This window comes from Leptosomus discolor, chromosome 6 (assembly GCF_034619465.1).
Source record: "Leptosomus discolor isolate bLepDis1 chromosome 6, bLepDis1.hap2, whole genome shotgun sequence".
NCBI classification, from domain to species: Eukaryota; Metazoa; Chordata; class Aves; order Leptosomiformes; family Leptosomidae; genus Leptosomus; species Leptosomus discolor.
The window spans coordinates 55613165-55639391 of NC_141396.1; the positions used below are offsets into that span (position 1 = coordinate 55613165).

Here is a 26227-nt window from a genome sequence, read left to right on the forward strand (position 1 = left end):
GCGCGGTCACGTGGATGTGACAGCGGCGCCGTGCCTGGCCAGCAGCAGTCGCGGCAGCGGCACCGCAGCGCCAGGCGCCGCCGCCAGCCCGAGCCGGGCGGGGAGGAGCGGGCCGGGGCCGGGGCGCGGCGGGGCGAGGCGGGAGCCGCCGCCGCGGTGCCGGGCGGCGGGGGGGCGGGCCGGGCCGGGCGCGGCGGGGAGCCGATGCGGAGCGATCGCGGGCGGGCGGCGGCGGCGGGAGCGGCCATGGCGGGGCCCCGCTGAAGGAGGCGGCGAAGGAGGAGGAGGAGGAGAGGGGAGGAGAGGAGAAACCTCCGCATTCCCTCCCTCCGCGCCCCGTCCCTCCGCGCCCCGTCCCCCCGCGCGGACCGCCCGCCCGCCCGCCTCTCCCCCTGCATGCCCGGCTGAGACCGCGGGGAGGACTCAGCCACCCGCCGCGGCCCCGCCGCCTTCCCTCTCCCCGTTCAGCTGCGGACAAAGGGGGAGAGCGGGGCAGCCAGAGGAGGGGAGAGCCCGTCCCCGCCGCGCGAGCATGGCGGACCGCAGCCTGGAGAGCGTGTCCCTGCCCCTGGAGGTGAGGGCCAGGCTGGCCGAGCTGGAGCTGGAGCTCTCCGAAGGTAAAGGGGCGGCGGGGCGGGCCCGGCCCTGGCGCGGGCGGCGGTCGGGGCGGGCGGCGGTTGGCGCGGGCGCGCGGCAGCGGAGCGGCGCGGCGCGGCAGCCCCCGGCCCGCTCCCCCTTCACACACCCCCCGCCCTGCGGCCCTGCTGCCCGCCGGGCTGCTGCGGTGCTCGCCCGGCCCCGATGGCGCCCGCGGGCTCCCCTGACGGTCCCCCGCCCTCCCCCGCTCCCGCCGGCGGGCTGGCGGAGGATGCCGGCGCGGATGTTTTGTTCTACCTGTGAATTCCCCCTCCGCGCTCCGCCGCGGCGGTGGCGGGCGAGGGGCTCTGGCCGCAGGGCTGGCCGCCCCGGCCTCGCACGCTGTAGTGCGGGACGTGGAAAAATCCGGAGGGCTGGTTCGGAGAGGTTCCTGCCCTGCCAAGAAAATGCAGCTTCGCGGAGATCTGCCGTGTACCTGCGTGCAACCCCCCTCCGTGACCGTGGCGAGGGGCTCGCCACGGCGCCCACGCAGTGTGTGTGTGTCCGTTGCAACAAAATACCCCACGATAAGGGCGCTTTGGACAATACTAGTTAGGTCGCTTAGAGGAAACGATTTATTTTTTTTTTATAATTGCGGGATTTTTTTTTTTTTTTTTTTTTGTATGCGTAATTGAAAGCTTGTGGTGATTTTCTTGGCGTGGTGGATTTTGATGCTCTGTCGGTTCCCGGGTTGGGAAGGCTCGCTCGCAGCCCGCACGTTGCTGCCGCCGTGGCTGGGAGGATGAGCAGGAGCCCCGGCCCGCCCTCCTCCCCTCCGCCTGGCTCCAGCCCCCCGTTTCCATGTGTGTCGGCGCCGGGTGAGGACCGAGAGAGAGGCAGGGAGCGATCAGTGCCTGTCAGGGTCCCTCGCTGTGGGGTTTGAGCGCCCAGAGTGCCATCAGTCTTGGAGACGATTTGAGTGTATCAGATGTAATCTGTTCCTCCCAGAGGAAGAGAGTGGGGAGTATTTATATATACTTGTGGTAGCGTTGGCTCTTTCCTGAAATGCAAGTCTGCTATTAGCTGCCTCCCCCTTTATTAATTAAAAAACCCCCCAAACATAAGGGTTCCTTCACCACCGAGAGTCTACAGCACTTAACAGAAGGGGCAAATGACCCAACGTGTCCCAAATTAGTTATTGGAAGTGGTCGATATATTGAGCTGTCTGTCTTTCAGTCTTTTTGTAACGGTTTGTAAGGGCTCCAAGCCAGAAAGTAAAATGTGCTCAAGCCAGTTTCATCAGCGGGGAGGAGCTGATGTTGACATTGTATTTTCCTTTTAACGCTTTGAGGGCGAAGAGGAGAATGAGCTACCGGGATTGCTTGTGGCTTGTTTCTGTGCCTCCCCCTCCCCAAGGGTGCCCTGAAAACCTGAAATCACAGGAGTTAAATACAATATTGCCTTTCTGTGATGCACTGCCCGTCGATTGGCCCTTGTCTGGGGTAGTGAGGGTGGGAGGAAGGACTGTTTATATCACGGTGTACGTAACATTCTCACTTCATGCAGAAAACGCTTCTTGGTGTGTATCACATCATTGTCTACACACCAACAAGATACTAATTAAAACAGCTGTTAGTAAGTGCTTGCAGAAGACCAAAATCAAACTGGCATAGGCTTTCAGTAAGAAATATGCTAATTCAGTGTACTAAAGTTGTAATGCAGTTTTACAGTGCAGTTTTTGTTGCTGTAAGCATAATCCAAGAAGGCTCTGAGGAAGTGGGACGTGGTTTGCAATTGGACATCTGTATCTGCACTGCTGTAACTTCCCCGCAGCTAGAGCTGGAATGAATTTAGCCCACTGACAATATCTTTCCTTCTGTGCCACTGACGTTACACCCAGCAGATGGGATGGCTCGTGTTTTCTGACTGTGGCAGCCTAAACGAAGATCAGTTGGAATCGGGAGGTGGGTGGAGAAGGGGTCAGCATCCCGGTTTCAATGTCTTCCCCCAAGCTGCTGTTGATGTGCTCGTAGTCAAGTACAAGACGGTGCTCAGTGCCCGAGACAATGAAATCATCACTGCTTAAAGCTCCTGCCTTTAGGCACACGTGTTGCAACTCCAGGCCTCTTCCCAAAATTAATCCCTACAGAAGTGGGAACAGTAATTTGCACAGTTTTGTTGTGCTACAGGAGACTGGTCATACTCTGGCCATGCTAACTCCGACTTAAATGGTTTTCAAGGCAACTTTGTTCATCTTTACGCCTTGAATGTGCAGCACCTTGCCTGTGTGCTTAACTTGACCGTAATGAGCCAGTCACTTCAGCAAAGTACATTCACTGGGATACACTTAACGCATGTACATAAAAGTTCACAAGACTGAGGTTTTAGCATGTGTTCTGCTCATGATGTGTTAGGGTGTCTCTGCTGCCTTCATGAGGCAGGAAGCGGTTGAAGGCAAGAGGCAGGCAACTGCCTGCTTAAACATGCGTTTGGGTCTCACTGATAACCTTGGGAGCTACATGGTTGCTGTAAATCGTGCCCCTTTTTAAAGTGCTTTCCTGAGTCAGACTTGCTAGGAAAATGGTTTTCAAATGCTGGATGCCTGAATCCGTTTGCTGTATTGTTTCTTTGTGAGCGTGGGTTTTTCAGTTCTGGGGCTGCTGAATGCTGTGGGTCTTACAGCTGCCGCTTGTACCCAGGCAACCCAGTTCTCTGGTGCCAAAACCTGTTGGGGACAGTGCAGCTTTAGGAACAGCTTCTGAAAGCTGCTGCTTTGTGGCAAAGAGAGGAGCACCAGCAGGGTTATTGCAAGATCCTTTCTTGGCTGTGAGCTAGAGCTGTCTCCTTCCTAGCTCTTGGAAGTGTCTTGTGTGATAGCTACCCACGCAATGCATCTCAAAACCTAAGATAAATAGCTGGTGTCCGTGTGACCAGACCACTAGTTACTGTGTCACTAGCACAGTGGGCGCTGTGCAGGTGTTGTAATTACAGTCTTCACTGGTAGTCATCATACATTTAAATTTGGCCATGGTATTTCCCACCCATTGTAGCCAAGTTCTGAGTTCCTTGTCCAGCTGTGCGCTAGGTGTAGCCTCGCTCACAGCAGGGTTGCTGGCAGGAGAACATCAGGATGTGGCTGCTGGACAGGTAGCATGTGCTTTTTAGACAATAGGGCCAAGTGCCTTTTTTGTGTGTGTGTGTGTGAGCATTTAGGCAGTTCTGCACTGCTCGTTGGTTGAGAGGGAGCAGCAGTTCGTCAGGAAGGTGTTTACTTGGTGTTCTGCTAAGATTGTCTCTGTGGCAATCCCAACATGCTGGTTATTGTGGGCAAGCCACATCCCTTCTACCACCCCTTTGTTGTGGTCTGAATGGGCTTTTTTGTTTTAAACATAGCTATTTAAAAGGTACTATGGATGCAAATTAGAATAACCATTTTAGATTTTGTTAGTTTCATTATTATGATTTAGAAGGTGAAGTTCAGTCAGAATCAGAAATGCTTAGAAGCATCCTCCGTGCTTGCGCGCTGGTAGCCTGCCCCACGTAAGGAGTGAGTGACAGAGGCAACCTAGCACTCTGCTGAGTGCTGAGAACCACTTTCACGTTGATGTGTTGGCATGTGGTGTTATGCTGGGCTTAAGGCATCAATAGCACGCTTCTTGATGGTGTTTTCACTTCATTTTGGGAGGGGGAAATAGCTTCTGTGTTTCTTAGAACATAGGGGTGCAGCAGCAGTTTAAATTTCATGAATATTAGAAGTTGTGGAATCATCCTTATCCCACCAGATATTCTGAAGACATTTGTTTTGCTGTGTGAATGTGCCTGATGCTGGCACGTTACGTGTTCTTTGACACTCTGGTACTTTCCGCTGAGTGTACTAAAGCTTGCATTGCTCAAAACTATAGCCCTTCTAGGCTGATGCAATCAACATGTCACTCTGCAGTAGTTGTTCTTTAGGGCTGCTTAGAATTTTACGAGGCTTTAGTTTTCTAACGAGATATAAAATTGTACTGGGTGGAAATAGATGAATCATCGTGTTTTTTAAAATAGCTTGGGGGTTGTTAACTGAAGAACTGATTTAATAAAACCAGGAGTCCTGAAATGTGCTGTCTTATTAAAAAAAAGTAATTCTACAACCCCTCCATTCTTAAAAACAGTTAAGAATTTAAAAAGAGCCCCCCCCCCTTTCTCATTTTCCCCTCAGTTTAAGGGTATACAAGGTTGTATTGCCCTTCCAGTTACTTCCTGAACCAAAATTTATTGGGAAAAGATCCTCTATAGTTCTTCCAGTATTTTACCCAGTATGTCAGCTAACATAGCAGAAGCGCTTAAAGAACCAGAGACCACATGGAAAACATGAGAACCATCCTGTTCAGAAACTATTCTCCCTGTATTCCATACTATACTTGCAGTCATCTTCCTTTTTAAACATATGAGGCATAGCATGTTTGATTTTTTTTTTAAAGCCTGAACTTTTGTCAAAGAACACTTTCAAAAAAGTGTCAGCAGATCTTTAATGAGTGGTTACTTACTCCCAAAGGCACTGAACATGCACTCAGCTAATTAATTTGCTCCTCAGCTTTCCTTGTATTGACTGACTCGATTATATTTGGTAATATTGTTGGGATGATTGAGTCGTTGTCTGGCCAGGTTTATTACTTTATTAGGTTTAAGTTCTGTCTTTTGTTGTCTGCATGCAGTCACTGAGTTGGGGCCAGAGAACCGTAGTTAGCTCCTCTAGTAGTTATTTCTCCATAACACTTGCCAGCTGACTCTTCACCTGAGGAGAGGTTTCAAAGTGTGAAAATTTCAATAACTAGCACACCTCTGTGATTTGGGATGCCAAGTCATCCTTTTAATTCACTCCTTGAGAGACAGTGCTCTGCTTAGCAAGTGGGTATCACCTGTGCAATGACAAAGTGTTAATACTTTCTGAGTTTAGGTGAGAAATGAACCAAGAAATTCAATACTCACATTTAGCTGCTTCTTGGTTTTGAGCCGTTAGGGTGCAGTTGGCTCATGTTTTCAGTTCTTTTTCTGGCAAAGGGAGGACTAATTTACTCAAAATACATAAAGCTGAAATTTTCATGTAAAGTTATGTGCAAGATCTAAGGCTTTAAGAAAATATACCAAACACCATGGGAATTATGATAAAATCAAGAGCACTGGCGACAGAAACTTTTCTTTCTTTGTAAGATGAAGCTCCTCTCATCAGCTGTTTTGTTTCTTGGATGGTGCTCAAGTTGGAGAGGGACAGTAACTCCATTGTTTTAAAAACAGGTTAAATTCGCTCATGAGTTAATAACCATTTGCATTTTAAGGCACTGGAATTTGAAGGGTTTTCTTCGTTTGTTGGGGTGGGGTGGTTTTTTTTTGTTTGTTTTGTTATCTACCTACTTCACTTTACTGTGCTATTTGGACTTAAGGGCTTTTGATGGGTGGTGTTGTGTTGAAAGGATTCTCTGTCACTCATTCAGTTGAAGTACATTGTAATGGCTTGTAAAACAGACTATGCAAATCTCCAGGATGTTCCCAGAACAGCTGTCCTGAAGGCATACTGTAAATATACTTTTACTGCCAGCTGATGTTGAGCAGGATTGATGCCCAGGGGTTACACTTAATAGATCGTTCATATGATCTTTACTGTATTACACAACAGACATACTTGAAAAACTATTCCGAAGGATGTGTGAAAATTGCCAATGGGGTGTCAGTTTTATAGGCAAAACAGGCAGTAAGCAATGTATTTATAACGAGAACATGCATTGTAAGGAGCTGCCCTTTGCAGCTTCAGGGTCCGTCTGCGTGATTCTGCTGCACCGTGCAGGGAGCAGGAGCCAGGACTGCTTCCCCTTGCCAAACCAACAGCGCGACGTACGCCTGTGAGTCCATGTGCTGCTTTTCTCTAGAAGGGTATTGACCTGCCTTTGTTATTTTGATAAAGGGAATGCTGTCATTTTGATTCAAATAGTCTTTATTCTAGCAAACAAAATATCCTTTGATATTGAAGGAATTTAGATTTAGCACACCTCTTTCCTTTGTGTTTAATTTTTCTCAGGGAAAAATATTTTCATGCTGTATAAAAGGCAGATATAATAAACTAATTTTTGATGCAGCATTTGGATTGGGAGCAGCAGAAAGATCAATGTTTCTCTGAAGGGACATCAATAGGCTCCTTTAGGTTTTCATAGCTCAGAATGGATGTTTGTGGTGTGGCACAGAGAATCCTAAATGTACCATAGCTCTTCTATACTTAAAAATGCATTGACTGCTTTTTAATTTTTTAAGAGGCTATTTGTATAACGCGTCGAGCAGGACATGTAATTTTTTAAAAATAACTGCTTTAATTCCCCGGCAACTGTCAGACAAGATGACTCACTGCAGTATGAGAATTCACCACAACACATCACAGATTTGACACAAACTCTTAATCCTTGTAAAATTATGCATATATATTCCCCTGCCTTCCCAGTGGGTGAGCTTCATTTTTGCCAAACTCCTGATGATCCCATTCTGCCTTCTGTTCTCCCCCGCCTCCTTTTTTTTCCCCTTTATTCTTGAGGACCTCCTTGCAGTCAGTAGCCCCAGCTGTGGGGTCTGGATGCAGCAGTCTTTTCCTGGTTGTCTAAGAGCCTTTCCTGATCATTAACAATGGCCCCTGAGTCTCTTCTTGACTGTGGTGTTGTGGGGGGCATTTCCAAAACGTGGTTGCTTTCTACAGGGTTATTTCTGGTCTTTCCTTCTATTGCTAAGGTAAACATACACTTAAAAACTGGAACTGATTTCATTTAACTCCACTTGGTGGAATGCATTAGGGAATGGCTCATTTTAGGCCTGTCTAAATCAATTCTTTTTTTTTCTCGGTAATCTTAGCTAGGGCTTCTAATTGCTAGTCAGTATTACTTATTGCTAGGATTAAATATAACCTGAAAACATGTATAAAACATATTGAGGACATCATGATCTTCTGCAATAAAAAAACAAATAGAGGAATAGGAATACTCAAAGCGATTCAGCTTGAGACAGGTGCTGGGAAGACCATGGCACGGCTTTGACTGGAGCCTCTGGCCACAGAAGAGGAGGCTTCTGCCCTAAAGCCTTGTGGAGTCCTGCTAGACCAGCCTTTGCGTGACTCTTGGGGGGAAGGCATGCCACGGTGCTGCTTGTAGTCCTTTTTCTGAGAACAGTCAGTTGCTGGTTCTTGGCAGTTTGATAGTCATAGTCTATTTGACACATAACCTGCAGTGCTTGGAGCAGCATTAAGTGCTGGGGTGTGGATGATTGTCACATTATTTTACAGCAGATGTTAACACTGAAAAGTATATGATGTCTGTTCTCAATGACCTCTTTTTATGAATGTTAAATGGCTGGATGACTAGAGAAGGTGAGAATTTACTTATAAAGTATCTCGATAACATGGAAGGGAAGGTGTTTCCTATGACTTTTGAAGGGGCTGTTTGATTTCCAAAGGCTGAACTGGACCATTAATAGGCCATCTTTTAGGATGCCCGAGGTGGTGATTACTTTTACATGTGTGGTTGGGTCTGCAGAATGGTGGTAGTTGAGGTGAAGAAGTGAGTCTTCAAATGTTGTCTGCTTAAATGGAAGTAAAAATGGATGTTAGGACCTGTAGTTTGGTCCTACTTCTCTCTGAATTTAGAAACCATGCCTCCACACTAACCATGACATATGCAATTTCTTCATTCAAATCTTGGCTTGATCTATACGTAAGATTAGAATATCAAAAAAAGGTTCTTGTAAGTCTGGTCTGGTAGGAGCTGTTCAGAAGCCAGTAAAGTGTTTCTTAACAAACTCTGTAACAAATGCTGTAGTGTAAGTAATGGAACCTGCTTTTTCACTGGTAGGCTGGTGGTTGAAAGTCTGCCTAGACTAGCAAAAGTTTAGTTGGCTTAGAGACCCAAAGTGTGCTGACACTCTTTTTCCTAGTGTGTGGATGTCCATGTGTGCATAAACAGCCTGGCAAAATAGAGACCCTAGCAACAACCTCCTCGCGGAAAGCAAGCCGTCTGTGTGGCCCCTCCAGATAGAGTTATGCAGTATTAGCAGGATGATTACAGGGCTGTTACATCTATTACTGTTTAATGAGAAAATAGACCAAATTGGTCTTTGGGATGCTAGTATCTTACTATGGAACAGTTCTGAAATTGTACAGAAAGTTTCATTCCAGAACCCATATACTCTATGTAACTGCAGTCTGTACAGCTACATGCCTCAAGGTCATAACAGATAATGAAACTTCACCTGTTTTTTTTTTTTTTTGAGGGGATAACTTTAGTCATATTAACTCGTATTTTTCACTGTTACAATTGCAAAGAGAATGAGCAAAATCTGGACTTTTGTGTGCCATGCTTCTCTTACCCTTGTTGAAAGAAACGGTAGTCAAATACCAGGATAATATTTTTGATGAATGCCTGAACAAATGAAATGATAGCATTGTGGTGACATGCGAACAGTTCAGCTTTGGTAAAGAATCTTAAAATGGAAGTTGTGTTTCAAATGGTAGACTTCTTTGACAGATGCCTGAGGATGAACAAACAACAATTAGCTATTGAAACAGCAAAATGCAGAAATGACCATATTCTTCCCTGAATGATGACAATGGCAAACACCTCTGCTGAATTTGCAGAAAGAAGCCAGTTTCATTTGCCATACTTTTTAGTAAAAAAAAAAAAAAAAGAATATGTTGTTTAGAAGATGGTGTAAGTTTTTCTAAGTGTTGTGAAGTGAGGGGTTAACTTTATTTTAGGAAAAAATGAAAAAATACTGTTGAACTGAGGAGTGATTTTTTTTTACTTCGAAGAGGGGAAAATAACAGATTTGCAATACTTTTAATTGGCTCCATGTTGTAATGGAGAAAGTTGGTTTGTTGTGTTGAGCAACAGCAGTGGGACTAGCAGGAATTCAATGTAATGTTTTTTTTTTTTTTTATGATCATGAAAAAAAGTCTTGCATTTTATGTTTATGAATTTTATGCTGCTAAAGCATTTGACACATTCCAGTCACAAGGTTTTATCTGTGTCTCTTACGAACTATAACTTTAGTCATACGAGTATCCGTACCACAGGCTCGGGAGAATTTGGCAAAACAATTTAGAAGAGATCTTGAAGAATGACCAAGAGGAGAGACATGGGCGTTGGGGATTAAAGCAGTCCTAATAAACATTGTTAACCAGGAGAAAGATGCGGAGTTTATTTTGATTATTTGACAAACCTTGTGTTGGGGAGGGAGGAGCGCTTTCTCGTAGGGCAAAGTAATTGCAGTGTTAGCAGTCAAAACCACAAGAAGGTCCAATTCCTAGGAATGGAAATTAGACAAATTCATATTGGAAATGAGACAGAAAATAGTAATAAGGCTAGATGAACACTGAAACACTTGCACAGAAAAGACTCAACAGCTTTCTGAAAAAAATCTACCCATTAGTAGACTTGATAGAAGGCTCCTTTCCCAGAAATACTGAATTTAAGACGTTTGTGTATGTAGATAGGTACATAAACCACTGAATCCACCCTTGACCAGAAATTTACTGGTTTAAGTATGATAAGTGCTTTTGTAGTGGCATTTTATAAATGTTTTAGTCCAGTATTATGATATATATTTTCCTGGTAGCTTCAAAAAACACTGCAACAGTTGAGAATTTCAGGTTTAGTATGTTTTCAGTAGTTTACTAGTGATGACTTGACATTTACTTGCAGTTATAATGTGTTTTAAATCAATATTGAACACTGTAAAGATGTGGATACATTACAGTTTGAGAGGGTATCAAATGCAGCCACTCTGATAATACTTGCTTAAATGCTGACTACTCATATATTTACCTGTAGCTCAGGGGACTTATAAGCATGAAGGGGCAGAACAATCACATCTTTAAGAGCTCCCTTAAAATTTATCATATATAGCTTGATCATTGGCTTTTGTATAAAGGTATTGTCCTTTTTATTTGTTCGAGTAAAGAATAAGAAAGCAGTCACTTTTTCTGAAGATTAATCCCTCCTGCCTCCTGTTCCCTGGTGCTTCAGGGACGTGAGGTCTGTACTCAACAAGGAAATGAGTGGCAGTTAAGACAGCTAGTGTATTTTTTTCCTGCTTTAGTTGTATGTTTCCTTTTAGCTTTCATACAGTAGATATATATTGTGTGTGTATTTTTAGTTAACAGATAGATCTGTGAATATTGTTTCTTTCTTCCCCCTTTAGTGTTCCTTGAGGTTTTTTGTTATTATTTGTAATTCCATGTGTGATTTTAATGCACCTTGAATCCATGCTTTTCCAGCATACTAAATTGCAGCTAATGAGGAGCCCCTTCCTACTTTGAAGGCAAACCCAGTTGTCACTGGAAGGTTTCATCAGGATGGCTGCTTTTTGCTCTGATGTCTTTGCATTTGCCTCAGTGACCAGTTGTGGTAACCTGGATTTGCTTTCTGTGTCGTGGCAATAGGTGAAAGGTATAGGAGCAGTAAAAGTGTCTCTGTGCCTTTGTGGTGCCATTGGAAGGTCTGTGGAAACCATTTTATTTATTAGGAGTTTCACAAAGCTGGTATCTTTGACCTCCAGAGGCAGCCACTTCTGGAGCACAGTGAAACATAGAGAGAACATATTCCTTTGTCTGCAGTGGGAGAAGTAAGGCATTTCTTTTTGCTTAGCCCAGAGACTTTTTCTTCTTAAGCACAATGATGCCTTGGCTGGTATTGTCTGCTGATGGTACTTCTGAGGAAGATGAGGGCTCCTGGCAAGTCTGGTATTCTTCAGCTTTGAAGTCAGCCTCCTATCTCTTTTGTGTTCCACAAAGGATGCTGTGCGGCCGAGTGAGGTGACTGGAGTCACCTTGTGGAAAAGTGAAGAAGCTGTGTGTGAGATGCGTTGAGCCAGAAATAGGCACAATGATGTTAAATTTCATCTTTGCTGGACCTTTTTGGAGACATTTGGTAACTTCTGGTAACCTAGTCTGTAACGGTTTTCCCTCCATAGTATTCTTTTAGAACAATGAGTATAGGAAGCCTGGGCTTTTTCTCATCAGTGCAAATTTCTCTGTCCTTCTGGGAGGAATCTAGACTGCTTCACACACCCTCTTTGTACTATTCAAGAAATATGCTGGGCTTTTTTCTGTCCTGAAGATCATGCCAAGACCACAGCATCTCTGAAGCTTTAGGAATTTCAGTCTGAAGTCCTCTTATTGTATAATGCTGTATGTCATGCCTAGGTGGTGGTCTGGCTTTGGCTGACTTGAAAAATGCTTTTCTGTGTATTTTGATAGGAGAATATCACCTGCAGTATTAGGTCAGTTACACGTCATTCAAAATGTCAAATTGCCTATGTATGTTGCTTCAGATGCACTTTGGCTCTTCATGATTGTAATTGGTTACTTCTGGTAAATAATAGATGCAGTTTCAGGTTTAACTTCCTTTATGAGCCATTCTGCTTCAGGATATACTAGAAATAACTCCAGGCCTCATCTGTCAACTTGTTCCTCTGTACTTTTTTAGGGCCAAACATTAGACTGAAATTGGGAAGAAAGAAGCCAGCTCTTCTTTAGAGTTGGTTTTTTTTTAACACAAACAGCTTCGTGGTCTGAGTTTTACACAGTCTTTTCACTTCTGTCATAAATCTGCTCTAACTCAGGTGCCCAAAGAAGTGTCTTCTGACTTGTCCTTAGATACAAGGTTGTTTTGCTAGTGGGGGCCCTGTGGAAAGTGATGATTTGAAAATGGTGTCTGATAGATGCTACCTAAATGTCTTATGTGCCAATAAAACATGTATGCTTCTTCATAAAAAATTGCTCGCATGGGCATGTTAGCGTTAAGAGAGAAAGAATAAAGCATCTAAGTAGCCATATCCTTCTGAAATACTGTGGCATCAGTTTTTGTCCAGGTTCCTTTTGAAAATACTGTACGACTGTTGTCACGCTCTGGGTCACACACCTTATATCACGCATTCCACCCCTGAGCCCAGCAAGGACAATGAAGCAGCCACACCTCCCAGAGCTGGGCTCCTGTGAGTGTGCAGTAGGAATTACAATAAAATTACAGTAGGAGTTACATTCAAGGGAGTGATTGAAGTCTCCCCAAAATAGAAGCATGGGAGTACTCTCAATGTAAAAGCTTAAGCTTCATTTCGAGGGGCTTAAATAAGGAGGGAGTGTAAGTTTTGCCAAAATATATTCTTGTATTTATTTTTTCACTCAGAATGAAGTCCAGTTCACCTAAAAATAAGTGGCAAAAACTATGTTGGCATCAGGACTGCACTGCTGGGTGTACTTCCACTTAAAGCTGTGTCTGTGAATAGTGAGAAACAATTTGTGATACTTAAGGATCTATGCCAGGGTGTATGGTAGGAAGAAGCAGGTACTTTTTCTTCTCCTCTTCTCTTTGTGTCTGGTCATGGTGCTAAGACAGCATTTTACGTTTCAGACAGAGCATTTACGTATATGGAACAGCAGGCCAAGATGTACTCCCAGTGGAAAGATAGGGACCAGTCCGTATTTAGAGATGTTGTTACCAATTTGCTGGAAGCGACTAGTGACTACAAAAGCTGTGTAGCATTTCTGGTCCCATGTGAAAGGTACATGTAGACAGTAGCACCTCTTCTTATATGACAGAGAAAGACAGTGTATGTTCCTTTTGCTTAAATTTTTTAATTCGCTTCACCTCTTTCTCTGTTTTCCCCCCATTGTTTCATTGTAAACTCTGACCTTCGTGTCTTCTCTCCAATGGCATCTGGCCCTGGTATGGCAGGTCAGGGTCAGTCTGCCATCCTGCCCCGTGTTCCTTGGTCATCTGTCTTTCTACCAGTCCTCTTAAACAGCAGACCTGTGTGCGGGATCGCGGTGTAGATAATTCATGTGACGCCTCCTTTTGCAATGGCTTCTTTTTTTCACATGTGAAAGAGTGCTCATGAGACATATCAGGACCAATGTGCTGAAAATTGGAATCTTGTATTAAGTTGATTTAAAACAAATTCTTGTCTTGGAGTGACAAACTTGTAAATGACAGAAACTCAGAGACTGCGGAGGTGCTAGCTGAGGTACGTGTGTTCTGCTAATCATGTTTGATGTTTGCTTTTTTGGTTATTGCTGTTTACTTCTGCTTTATCATGTTTACTTAGGGCTAGATTAGGATGTTCTCTGTGCAGTGTGAGGCATTTATGGAGAAACATGCATCTTGAATTTCTTGAAATCTGATCTGGAGATAAGTCATGACATTTTCCGTTTAAAAATGCATTTCTCTTAATACTACCCCCATTCAGTGTGGTTTTGTTTTGTTTTTTTTTTTTTTTTTACAAGTTCACGTGAGACCCACAGTAAACAAAAATACAGCTTATAGAGCCTAAAATTATAAAGGACTACTTGCGAAGAGCTGGCAATGCTGTCTACATGATGAAAGGCATTTAAATTGTTCAGGCATAAAGCATGGATTAGAAACCGTATCTTCAAATCACGGTTGCATATTTATGAGTACACCTGTTACATAAGCAGTGGGAAGTGCTGAGATCCTCCTGCCCTGTGCCACGGTTAGCAGGGTGAAGGAAAACAAGATCGTTTGTCGGTTTAAGTCTTTTAAATCCAAAGTGAAGCCTGATCTGCCTAATAGCCTAATACCGGAGAAAGATACTGTTTGTGTTCAGCCGGGCTGTATTCATGTGACTTGTCAGTGCCTGAGTTACTGCTCTCAGTGCTATATAAAGATTCCTGCTTTCACCCTGCCCCTCCCTGCCACTGTCATTTAGCACAGTGTGCAGCGTGCAGTATGGCTATAAACCATCCCTGAAATACTGAAGTGTGTCTCCTTTCACACTTGTATATGGAAAAGAAGAAACACAGAAAGGGCTGCCTTCTTGGCTCTCGTTGACTTCCTAGCTCTGTTGGGTTCAGCGCCAGCTGAGGCGGAGTCGTGTTACTTGCACATATTTTCAAGCATGGCCTATATTCAGGGGAAGAGTTGGGGGCTGTGTAATTGCTGTATCCTGCACCTCTTCTCTGCTCAGTGCAAGTGTTATGCTCAGTTCAGACTTTGGTGTTGAGTATCCACAAAATACAAGTCCCTGGGGAGCCCACCTTGCCACAACAGTACTGAGGGTGCTACACAGTGTGGGATGAAGCTTTTCAAAGTCCTGTCCAATGTCCCTGCTGCCGTGCTACTGGTTGCAGGTGGGTCATGATTCCAGTGATACCTGGGTTTACAAACAAAAAACCAAAAGAAACAAGAAAACCAGAAGACGAAGAAGATCTTGTGGCTGGATGTTCCCCCCCACCCCGCGGGAAATTTCTTTTTAAAGTTGGAACAATTCATCAATCTGCTACTAGTGCAGCTTCTTACATAACTGGACCTCCTGAGAACAGGGATCTGAACAGTGTGGATGGAGGAAAAGATGGATGCGTTGGGAAGGGACATGTGTATAGAAACATCGTAATCCAGTTTTTCTGCTGAATAAAATATTGTGTTTAACTACACTATCTCTATATAAGGAAAAAAATTTTTTACTGCGAGGCACTAGCACAGGTTGCCCAGGGAGGCTGTGGACTCATGATCCTTGCAGGTACTCAAAAGTTGTCTGGACATGGTTCTGGGCAACCTGTTCTAGGTGTCCCTGTTTGAGGAGGGGGTCGGACAAGATGTCCTCTAGAGGCTCCTTCCAGCCTCAACCATCCTGTGATACACCCTTAAATTTCTACCCTTTCACTGATAAGTAATTTTGCGCTTCCTGGTATATTTCTCCTGGATTTCATGCTGTGTGTGGTTCTTGGAATGACATGCTCAGCCTCTCCTGCAGTATGTTCATACCTGCTTCCAGTGGCTCCCCAGCTGAGATCTTCTGTAACACCAAGTTTTTAAATTTTGGTTGTTGTCATGCCACGTGCATGTTAGTGATAGTAAACAAAAATATGCAACATGGGAGGTGAAGCACAATGCGTTAAAGAGATATTTGATTTTGAAACCGTTTCACTTCAAGTAATGTTACTGTTTTTTGCATGCAAAACTTGATAATGGCAGTAAATTTGCATCTTATGTAAATGATCTAGAATTCAAGCGTGGGTAAGGTTGCTTGTGATGATTTTAATACTGTCATTATGATCATCACTCAGGTATATGACTGTCAATTAAACAATTCATAGGGGGTTTTTTGTACGACAGAAGTATATGCCTGTTTGTATCCATGGAAAAGTAATTCTTTTGGTTCTGTCAGGAGCAGGGAAATTAACAGAACTGAATGGCTTTGAAATTAGTTTCTTCGATTACTTATTAACACCAGTTTTAGATATGAAAATATCTTGAATGTTGATGAGATCTTTTATTACTTTTATTGAAACCTGTTTTGAGAGTCGAATGCAGCTGTAATCATGCACTTAAATATCGCGTATTTTTCAAAGTTTTGTGTCAGTAATGCTATAATGAATCCTCGTGACTGAGCTAGAAAGCAGTCACCAGATGCCTTGGCATTGTAGAACCACCCACAGTAAGATCTCATGAAAGGTGTTCGGTGGCTGTGGTCCTCAGTTGAATGTTTGGCCTCATGCTATTAATTCTTTCCCAGCCACCAGGCTTTCTTTTCCTCTATACAAAAAGGGAAGCCGGACTGTATTTTTTGGGGTATGAACACAGCTTTTAAATATGGAAGAACTTCCATATCCACATCATCTCCTGACTGTTCAGTGAGCAGCTGGACATAGCTTTTGCAAGAGAAAGTTATGTAGAGTATGGTCCCAATTCAGCAAGGCATTTTAAGCATGCGCTTCAGCCTCATTGATATTGGCAGTTTAACTTAAACCAAATTGTCACACATGGAGCGAGCATGTCTGTCTCCTGCACGGAAAAAACAAATCTTTGTCGTCTTCATTGCTTGCTTAAAAAAGAGAATCAGTGTTTATCAAGGGATCAACAGTCTTTCTTTTGGATTGCTGTGTGAAAGGTTAGGGATCTTAAAAGCATTGTGGTGTGGTGGTCCCCGTCCCCCCCCCCCCCCTCCCCCAATGATGCTCCACTGTATAGATCATTAGATGAACAACAGAACTGCCCGTATCTGGCTCTCATTTTGTATGCTTTCTCTGTGCTTTATTGGATTTGTGGATTTAAAAGATTTTGGGTGATGACGTTCTTCATTTCTACAGTATGAGGTTGGAGGTCCTCAAACTTAGCTTGATTCTGTACCACAGCCTCAGAAACAGAATTGTATTGTCCATGTTCTGTCCAGAGAAGTGTCTTCATTTGCCTTCAGGGGAAAGATAGTGATTGCAGGTGCCCGGATGGCAATATTGAACTTCAAGAACTGAAATCAGGTTGATGTAAGTAAGTCAAAATCCTGCGCTGTAGGGTACAGATGTGGCCCCAGTTCTCAGATGGGCAAGAGAGGAAAGCATGAAGTCTTGTGATATTTGAGAATCTGCTTTAAAAATCAGACTAACCAGATAACAAGGAGAGAATCTACGTTTATTTCCATGAGATAGTGCATGTCAGCAGCAGAATATAATAAATGTTTTGGTGAAGGATATGTTTGATAGGCTTGCGGTGAGCTGTCAGAAGCAACGTGCCGTGGAGAGGGGCCTCCTGTCTGCAGCCATACGAGTGCAGTCGCCTTAAAAGCCCAAGACAGGTCCTTGCGTTCAGTATACCCAGTGCCTTTGAGCGACAGTGAGGAAATGAGGGATTACAGCAATTGCCTTTCCTCCTAAATGCAAGGAGATCTAGGCACCCATTTTCTGGAAAATATTTTGAGTCTGTTTCTCTTTACCTTTTGCTGCAAGGCAGGAAGAGGGAAGATGCAAGGAAGAACGAGCAAGACTGGAGCTATTATTTTTTTCTAGTATTGCCTTAACAAAAGTGCTTCATAGGCCAATTACTGTTATCACCAGTCAAAAACATTTTTGTCTATCTCCTGTTTTCCAGGGCTGAGTTTGTAGTTCAGGCATATGGAAAATCTAGATCCAGCCAGGTAGTTTTCCAAAGACTGTATTCAAGCCATTCTTTTATGGGAAAAAGAGGCAGTTGAGGGATGGGTGAGAAGATATTTTTGTTTCTTTTTGGATTTTCAAAACGTCAAAAAAAGAACGGTAGAGGCCAAGTGATAGGTATCTCTTTCTTTGTCCTTTGACATTGTCTGGCAAAGGCATGGATTGTATCAGTTTTAGGAATTTGATAGTGTATTACTGTGATCAAGATGTGAAATAAAGAGATTCTGTTCAGGATCATGGAATAAGATTATGACTTGTTTTGCATTTTTATTGTCTTCTTCCTTTTACCATCCATCGTAATGTTTTCCTTAGTGTACTTGGGTTCTGCTGAACTTGATGTGAAGGATCAGTGTTTTCCCGCTGGGTTTGTTTCGCTTCATGAAGCTGTATGAAAACGAGTGGCTGCAAGGAGCTTGGCCCTCTTGTAATATCCCTCATTTATGGTGATTTAGTCCTCTGGTACTGCGTTTCGTAAGATCTGAGTAACGAAAGAAACTTTGGATTGTTTGTGCAGTAAAAGGAATGGTCTGCAAAAGCTGGTACCAAACTGTTTGTACCCACTGCTGCAGGGTGAGGAGGGTAAGAGGTTATTCTGTCACTGTGATGGAATAACTAAAATTTAGGCATAAAAATGTATTTGGACAAGGACTATGTATTCCATTAAAGGCTAAATGTGACACTTTAGAGAAGCTAAGAATTTGGTTGTGGAAACATCTCTTGAGGCAATGATTTATTTTTGGTGATATTTAATGAAGTAGCTTTTTGAATTGTAAAATCAGTACACAGACGTCATTATTTTTACATGCAGCGTCTGTGCGTGTGTGTAGGCATATTTAAAGATATAAAGGAATATACATGCAGAGAAGATGGGGAAGGAAAAACCTCACGCACCGACTCCTCAAATGAACAAATCTTCCCACTTAAGGGAATGTTATGGGAAGCAGCAGCTCCCTTAGGGATAGGCATGCACAAGTTACCCCGTTCTGAGTCATGGATTTTTCCTCAGCTTTGTGGCTCAGATGTGCAAGCCCCTTCCCCACCACGCTCCCAATTCCTTAAATAACAGCAGAGGTCAAGAAGGACAAGTGGTAGACCACTGTTGCTAGGAGGCCTTCTAAGTCACACCAGGCTATGTGGCGTTTCTTGATGCTCAGTCTCAACTGTCTGGTACAAGAAGATAATTTTAGTCCTATTTTATTTATCGCTTTTCAATAGTGTTTTGGCTTTTATACGGACTCACACCCTTTCTAATGAGTCACCAATGCTTTTGTTGTTAAACGGACTTAACAAATATCTTTATTGCAGTTAGTTTTGTGATGTGTATGTTTCTACTCTGTCACATGAAATGAATTACACGCTGCTGTTGCTGAATTTACAACTATGTCTTTTGGCTCAGAACAATTAACCATAATGACCCTTGGTACCTCGAAATACACAGTGAATAAAGTAAAACTCTATTGTATATATCTTGAGGCTTATTTTAACACATTGTGCCTCTCCGGTTGCAGTGTCTGGTGATCTCTGTAGGGGCATTTTGTTACAAAATGCTCTGGCTCCCACTGAACGAAATCTAAAACTGGGTTGGAGACCCATGTAATTGGTTGGGAAAATAATGAGAGAGAGGGAAGAAGATCAGTTTGGCAGACGGGGGCACAGACATACAGAAAGTCTTTGGATGGAGGCAAAAGAGCTTTGAAATCCAAAGCTGGCTCCGAGACTTCTCAGCAGCATTAGGCAGAATTGAATGTAGGCGAGGTGAATGCTGCTTCTGAACAAGAGCCCTTCCTCTGTCCTTGGCGTGGTGGCTGAGCGTACATGCTCAAACCTCCCTGTCAGTGACAGAAACAGTGTTTCTGACCAGGACCAGTTTTCTTGAGAATGTCTCTAGATGAACATGTGTCTTTAAGGTTATGTCGTGAACCACATGGCAATAAGTGCTGTGGCATATAAATAATGACATACCAGTAGCTTAAGATAAGTGTATGTTTTTTGTTTTTTGTTTTTGTTGTTTTTTTTTTTTGTTTGTTTGTTTTTGGTTTTGTTTTTTTTTTTTTATTGTGGTACTTCAGGGGTTCAGAAGTTGATAGCTGTTTTGTTTGAGTTTTCCTTTCAGGTCAGAAGAAATTCATGTGTCTGCTGATCACCCCCCCACACAAGAAAAGGTTCTTCTAGTGATTGCTACCTCAGGTCTAATATCCTGTGGATGAACTACAGTTCTTAGACGACCTTCCTCTCCTGTGCTGGGGGAAAACTGTACTTTGTTTCCATCTTGAAGTTCTCCAGCGGTGATTCATCCTCAGGTTTTAGAAAAGGCTCTTATGTTTAGGAAACTAATACTGTATATGGCTTCTTAAAAAAAGTATTAGTTTTGGACATGGTTACATATTATTGACAAACCTGAGGTTGATACAACTTAGTATATTGAAGGACTCCATTATACTTGAAGAAATGGAATTGCTACTGTGGGAGCACTGTGCTACTACTTAAAGCCAAGAGCAAGTACTTACATCTTTCTTTATAGTCTATTATAAAAAGCTGTGGGGCATTTTATTGTGGACTGTCCTGTGAAAAATTGACTGGACTAGAAATTGCAGTATGTCATTCACAAAGAAGAATTTTATACCGGAATAGTGTTGCAAAGTTATGCAACTATGGGTTATATTATTTGCTTATGGAAGTGTGTAGGTACAAACATAGTTGCATGGGACGTACAGTTTTTATTATGGCCATAAGTCATATTGAAACCAATTATAACTGAAACACATAGTTAAAAGTGGGCATATACTTAGAGCTTGCATGATTAAGGACTTTGCTGTCTAGGTATGGATTACACAACTGGAGCTGGAAGAAGGAAGCATCCACAAGGACGCACAAAAAGAAAGGATACCTGGAAAATCTTAAGAGTTCAACTGATGATGTAAGGGATTCCAATACAAGGAAGACCAAGACTATATGAAGCATCTCAGCCATTTTGGGAGACTACGCTGTATCCAGCATTTTTAATTCCAGTAGTACTGAAGTGAACACAAAACCTGCTTCTGCAACTATTTTTAAGCCCCATCTTTCCAGTATTGACGGGGTATCGAGTTCTTCAGCCTCAAAGATTTCACATCTGGAATAATTTTATTAATTGTTTTTAATTATCTAAACAATATTTTATTATAATACTGTAATACTGTGCACTGCAAGAGAAGTCCTGAAGATGGAATAGGCCTGCAGGTCCTTTAAATTTTTTCTTTTACTGGACTAAGTGCTCCCACTTTTAAAGCAGGATAAGTAGTATTATGGGTGTAGCTGTAACTTTTAAAAAGTGTTCTTTCCGTAGGCAGGAACTGCAGTCTTGGAAACACATGGTGGTTCTTACTCCCTCTTGCTCTTTTTTATATCTGGCACAGACAATGAAGGAAAAACAGTAACAGTGTCCAGTGGACAACAGGAAAAATACAGTGTTGGAACATTTTAGCAGTGAAGCAACAAGCATCTGTTCCTCAGCACCAAGGCTTAGTTTCCCTTCAGACATGTTCTGTTGATCAGGGCGAATCCCTCAGGGTGGCATTGGCCCTGGCTGTCTGCACCGTCCCTTTGCTTGTGAGTGAAGCTGAGGCAGCTGAGGATGTGTTCTGGTACCCAACTGCAGCACTGCTTAGTTCTCTACATTCACTAATATCATGATTAATATACTGGACTGTGAATTGAAGGACCTGGTGGCACACCTTCACTTCTGCTATGTTTATTGTGGCTTTCATGGCTGCATTCAGAGGGAAATGGTGGCAGCTGAATCCCAGAAAGAATGAGAGCATGTCTCTGCAATTAACTTTACCAAAAAAGATGCAGCAGGATTGGAAATGTTTAGGTTGGTGTTCCAAAAGACTTATTTGACTCTCCCACTCTATTCTTTAGGGATTTTAAAGCCCATCTCTAGTTTAAATATAATGTTGAGGGTTATTTTTCATGCTGGATATAATACTCAAAAAAAATGCGGTTGATTTTTCAGAGTTAGTCATGGTAGTTTGTCACGAGCTTTTTTCATGGCTCAAGAACATTTAGCATTCTTGTAGCTTTTAGATTTTCTTCTGTTGATAAACAAAACTCATCTGAGTTTGGAGCATACTGAAGAGGATGCTGAAGGGTAGTCCAGACCTCTGGAGGCACCCATTTTACATAGAATCTCAGAGTGCCCTGTTGTCTATTTTAAAATGAGATGTCCACATCATTCAGCTGTGGAAGATTAGTATCTGAAAATCAGGCAACAGTTTAGACAAATAGCATTTAGTTTCTGGTCCAGAGCTCAGGTTTGCATGAGCTTCATAAGTGCAATATGTATCCGAGTAAGTAATTCCTTAGACCACTTTCTCCACAGTTAAGATTTGATATGTAAACTAAAATTTCAATCAATCTGTGGTCTTTCCTACATAGAGTTTTTTTTTGTTTGTTTTTGGTGTGTGTTGTAAAAGTTGCACCTGAAACTGTAAGCCCTCATCTGTCAATACTAGCATTGAAAATCATCCAGGGCCGGGGCTGGTTCTCTGGTCCTGTGATTGAGTGGCCCAGCCTGGCTCACATGTAGGTGTCTCAACCTTTTTGCAGCGTATGGTCATATCCAAACTGCCTACTGTGAACCGTCTGTGATATGTGCTGTTCCCTGAACTGTGTCTGGGCATTATCTGGGACAGTGCTGGCTGTCATGGGCCAAAACTGTGTCACCGAGAGCAGTAACTACCAAACAGAAGTGTGAGTCCGTGCTTGACCCTGTGTCCTGGCCCAGTTGTGTTTCCTGTGTATCTCATCCACGAGTGAAGACCTTTGTTATTAAGAAGATAACATGACAACAGCCTGAAAACAAGCTCTTCCGAAAGAAAAGAAAGTCAATGACGGAGTGCAAGCCAGCCTGAATACTGTCCCACAGCAGCCTCATGTGGGGCTTTTGCCATCGCATTTGCCCTGCTCCTTTCCCAAGGATAAGTAAGTAGAGCACTCACATTTCCTTGAGATGTGGAGGTTTTGGGTGTTGGAATTCAGAGCTTTTGTTGAAAGAAAAAGAAGGACGTCACACAAAGGGTTACTGCAGTCTCTGCTGAGTACTATGTGGTGCCAGTTCAGAGTTCATAAGCCCATAGTAGGTGACTTGGCATGAAGGTGTCTGCTTGGCTTCCTTATGAGCAGAGGTCATTAGTGAGAAGCAGGAAGAAGAAAATAGAACTGACAGAAAAATGGTTTCTGAATTGAAAGCATTTGCTTGTAATCAGAGATGCTAATAAATACTTTTTCCAAGTTTTGACATCCTGTATTTTGGTTTTTTTTTTTTTTTTTTCCGGGAGCTGGTGTTGTTACTGAATCCACCATGCAGTTTCAGAACTATTGCTTTAGATTGCATCAGTGCTAAAACTTTTCAGTTTTAACCCAGAATGTCTCACTTAAAACTGTAAGTAGATGACCTGTTTTAACCAAAGTATGTCAATTTTAAGCAATATAAACTTTAGAAACAAAAGCAAGCTGGATCAAGCTGTTTCTGACTTCAGTGGGTACTTTTTTGGAAACTGCAGTTTTATGCTTGTATTTAGTGTGAATATTTCCAAAGGCTTGGGAATATGGCGGGGGGGGGACGGGACAATGGAGTATGGAAGAGTATTGATTAAAAAATGCTGTCTCCTCTTCTTGATTTGTATTTCCCATTTTCCCGCCTTGTCACATCTCTGAAAATACATAAAATAAGTCACTTCAATCCATATTCTTGCATCTTATTGATGTATTTTTCAATTTGATTAGGATTTAGAATATATTATTAAAACACACGGATAGCTTATAGTAAAAATTAAGAACTAGACAAACGCTTGGGGGTAGTTTGAAATTCTCAGGTTAAAAAAAATTCACAAAAAGCTTAGGACAGTTCAACTGTTGCAATATTGTTTACAAAATGGAAAGCAAACTGGAGATTATTATAGTATGAAATGATGAGACAAAATGCAACTGAATACATGCTTAGAGTTGGGAAAAAAGTAGCAATTGTAACTACAGATCCTTGGGCTTAATTTTGAAAACAAAAAAAATGCAGTGTATCTGAAGAGAAGACTGTTCTACTGCATTCGTTCTTGGTGGTTTTTACACCCATTTAATTGTCGTGCTAATTTCAGAGTGGAAACAGAATTTCTGTCATGGTTTCATGTTTTGAAGTCTAAACCCCTTTTGTTTTAGACTTTTCTTGGGTAGGGAAGCAAGCAGAGCACAAAAGATAATTTAGGAAGTTGTTGAAGTGCTGTTCTAGATGGGGACAGTCTTGATGCTGAGACATAGTTCTTCCACCCTAGGCTGTTGAAGTACCTCACTGATCGAGATGGACAAACATTCAAATACACAGATTTTTCTATTATGTGCTGTGGTTTGTTTGCGGTTTTGTTTTTGTTTTCTTTTTTAAAAATTATTTTATGAGACTTCTGTGCAGGTACTTTGATATCAGACTGCTTGTATACTTCTCCCTAAGATGGTTCAGTTGTGCTCAGAGGGAAGGGATTGACTCAGATACATGACTAACAATGTGGTCTTGCCACAAAGAAGGTGTAAAGTCTTATTTACAACTGTTTTAAATGAAGCAATCATAACCAGAGTTATCAGTAAATGACAGTGACGACTGTCATAGAAAGGTGCAGCGATTTCAGATTAATTATTTATTATAGTGTTTAAACCTAAGGAGTAATGTGTTAACATTTGTGGATATTTAAAGTATTTCTCTTGCCTCATAACACTGACACATTCTTCTGTCTTACTTTGTGTCCCATCTTAAGTTAAAAGAAGTGAGGTTGCCTGCCACTTTGCTTCAGAATAACTGGACTCCAGCTGTTGATGGTAAACAGAATTCGTAGTATCTGAAACGACTCTACGGCTAGCATTTTGGTTTTTGGTATAGTTTCAGTAAGACCAAAAAAAGGAAGCAGCAAAGACAGCTGTAGAAGCCAAGATCTGTTGGGAGATCTGCTGCGCAAGAGGGTATTAGTATTAGCACGCACCATTTTTTCTGTCCCTTGGTTGTGACATGATTAAAAAAAATGCTCCATTATGAGCTTACATTCACCCATAATAAGGGCAGTATTTAAGCATGTTTAAAAGTTGTCCTGTATATTGATGATTTTTCTTGATCAATACATTTCTGTCACATCAAACACAGGTTGGATTCTCTTCGCTGGAGAGCAGTGTTTGTAGGGGCTGATGTGTTTTGAGGAGCATGAATAACAGCACGGCATTGTTCGGTATTGTTATTCACTTGTTTGTGTTTAGATTCATAAATCTTTTCTGTTTGTCTTGCAAAAGAAAAAAAAACAACAGAAAAACATGCCTGGTTTTATGAATTTGCTGTATTAATCTGGCTCCATTTGCTCATGTTGGATCTCTGCATAGAAGGCTGTGTTTTGGCTCTGCTTCGTCTTCTAAATGGGTGCCACTTACTGCAACAATGTGCCTAATGGAGTCTAATTCTGTGATCTACAGTTTTGGGGTTTTATTATTATTAATGTGTGGTTTCGGATATTCTGGATATTTGTTTTTATGAATTGTTACAGTTTGCTTGTAAAATGATAAATAAAGTTAATAATTAACCATGTTCTGCCAAGAATTCATGTGTGTTTTTGTTTTGGTTGAGTGACAAATGAAGCAGTCCGTAAGTATGTCCCTGAATTTTCTTTTCATGTTCCCAGCTCTGGATGGGTGGCGTTTCCTCGTGCATATTGGTGCTATCCTGTCGCATCTGTGAATATCCTTGTGCCACATCTATTTGCGTGAACTGGCAAAAATTTCTTCCAGGTGTACAAAAATAATGCCACATTACAAAATATGTTTGAAGCGGTACCCTTGTATTTGTTTAGTGTTTCTCAGTAATTCTTAGTACATCTGTTTGGGCATATCAACCTGGAATAAAAATTGTAGGCCTGGCTGTGATGCTGGCAATGCAGGTTAGTTAATTGGCCTTAGCGTCCATAGAAACGACATGGTCAGATGCCATAATCCCAAATCTCATTGTTAAATCACTTACGTCTTGCAGAGGAATGTTCCATCCATAAGTTAATTTTCAGTGGACATTGTTTCTTTCGGAGTATGAAATAGTGCATTGTGTTGCAGAAAACAGTGCCATACAGTATCAGGCCAGAAATACAGATGGAAAAAAGTTCTCATCAACGTTCATGTTTTCCGCACTAGTTCTGGGCAACATTATCTTCTATTGGGTTAGCTATATAAAGATCAGATGTGACAAGGTTTCGTATCATCTCCTTCCTATTTCAGAACATCTTCAAAATCTTAACGGTGTTATATATACCTTCTAACTTCTATGTTACTATTTTCCCTTCCTGTATAGAGTACTCCTTAGGGCATATCCACAACATAAATTTAGCTGTGTCCTAGCTCTGCTGACAGCCACAGGATTAAATGTCTGTGTTCTAACTTTGGTGGTTTGTTGCGGAAAGTATCAAAGATATTTTTGAATTCTTTGGAAGAGCGCTCTGCCTGCACCCCTAGCACCAATATGAGAATTTCCAGATCTGCTGCATCTGCTCACTCAGGTTTTAATCACAAGTTTTAAAGGAACAATCCTTAAACATTTGGTATTAGCTGGCATTCGTTGGAGTTTTCTTTAAATCTTTAATAGTCAAAGATGGTTGATTTGTGGACAGCATGAATCTGCCTGTTTATCAAAAAAAAATCATGTTATTA

The 26227-nt window shown here is 42.3% G+C and overlaps 1 protein-coding gene across 3 annotated transcripts in view; it reads left to right on the forward strand.

Moving 5' to 3' along the window:
- The first annotated feature begins 532 nt into the window (after positions 1 to 532).
- Positions 533 to 26227, forward strand: part of DIP2C (DIP2 acetate--CoA ligase C (putative)) — a 319080-nt gene continuing 293385 nt past the window's right edge. For all 3 annotated transcript variants that reach the window (XM_086467405.1, XM_086467406.1, XM_086467408.1), the window contains exon 1: positions 533 to 617. In XM_086467405.1, the coding sequence (XP_086323531.1) occupies positions 533 to 617 (85 nt within the window). The remainder of the gene's footprint in view (positions 618 to 26227) is intronic.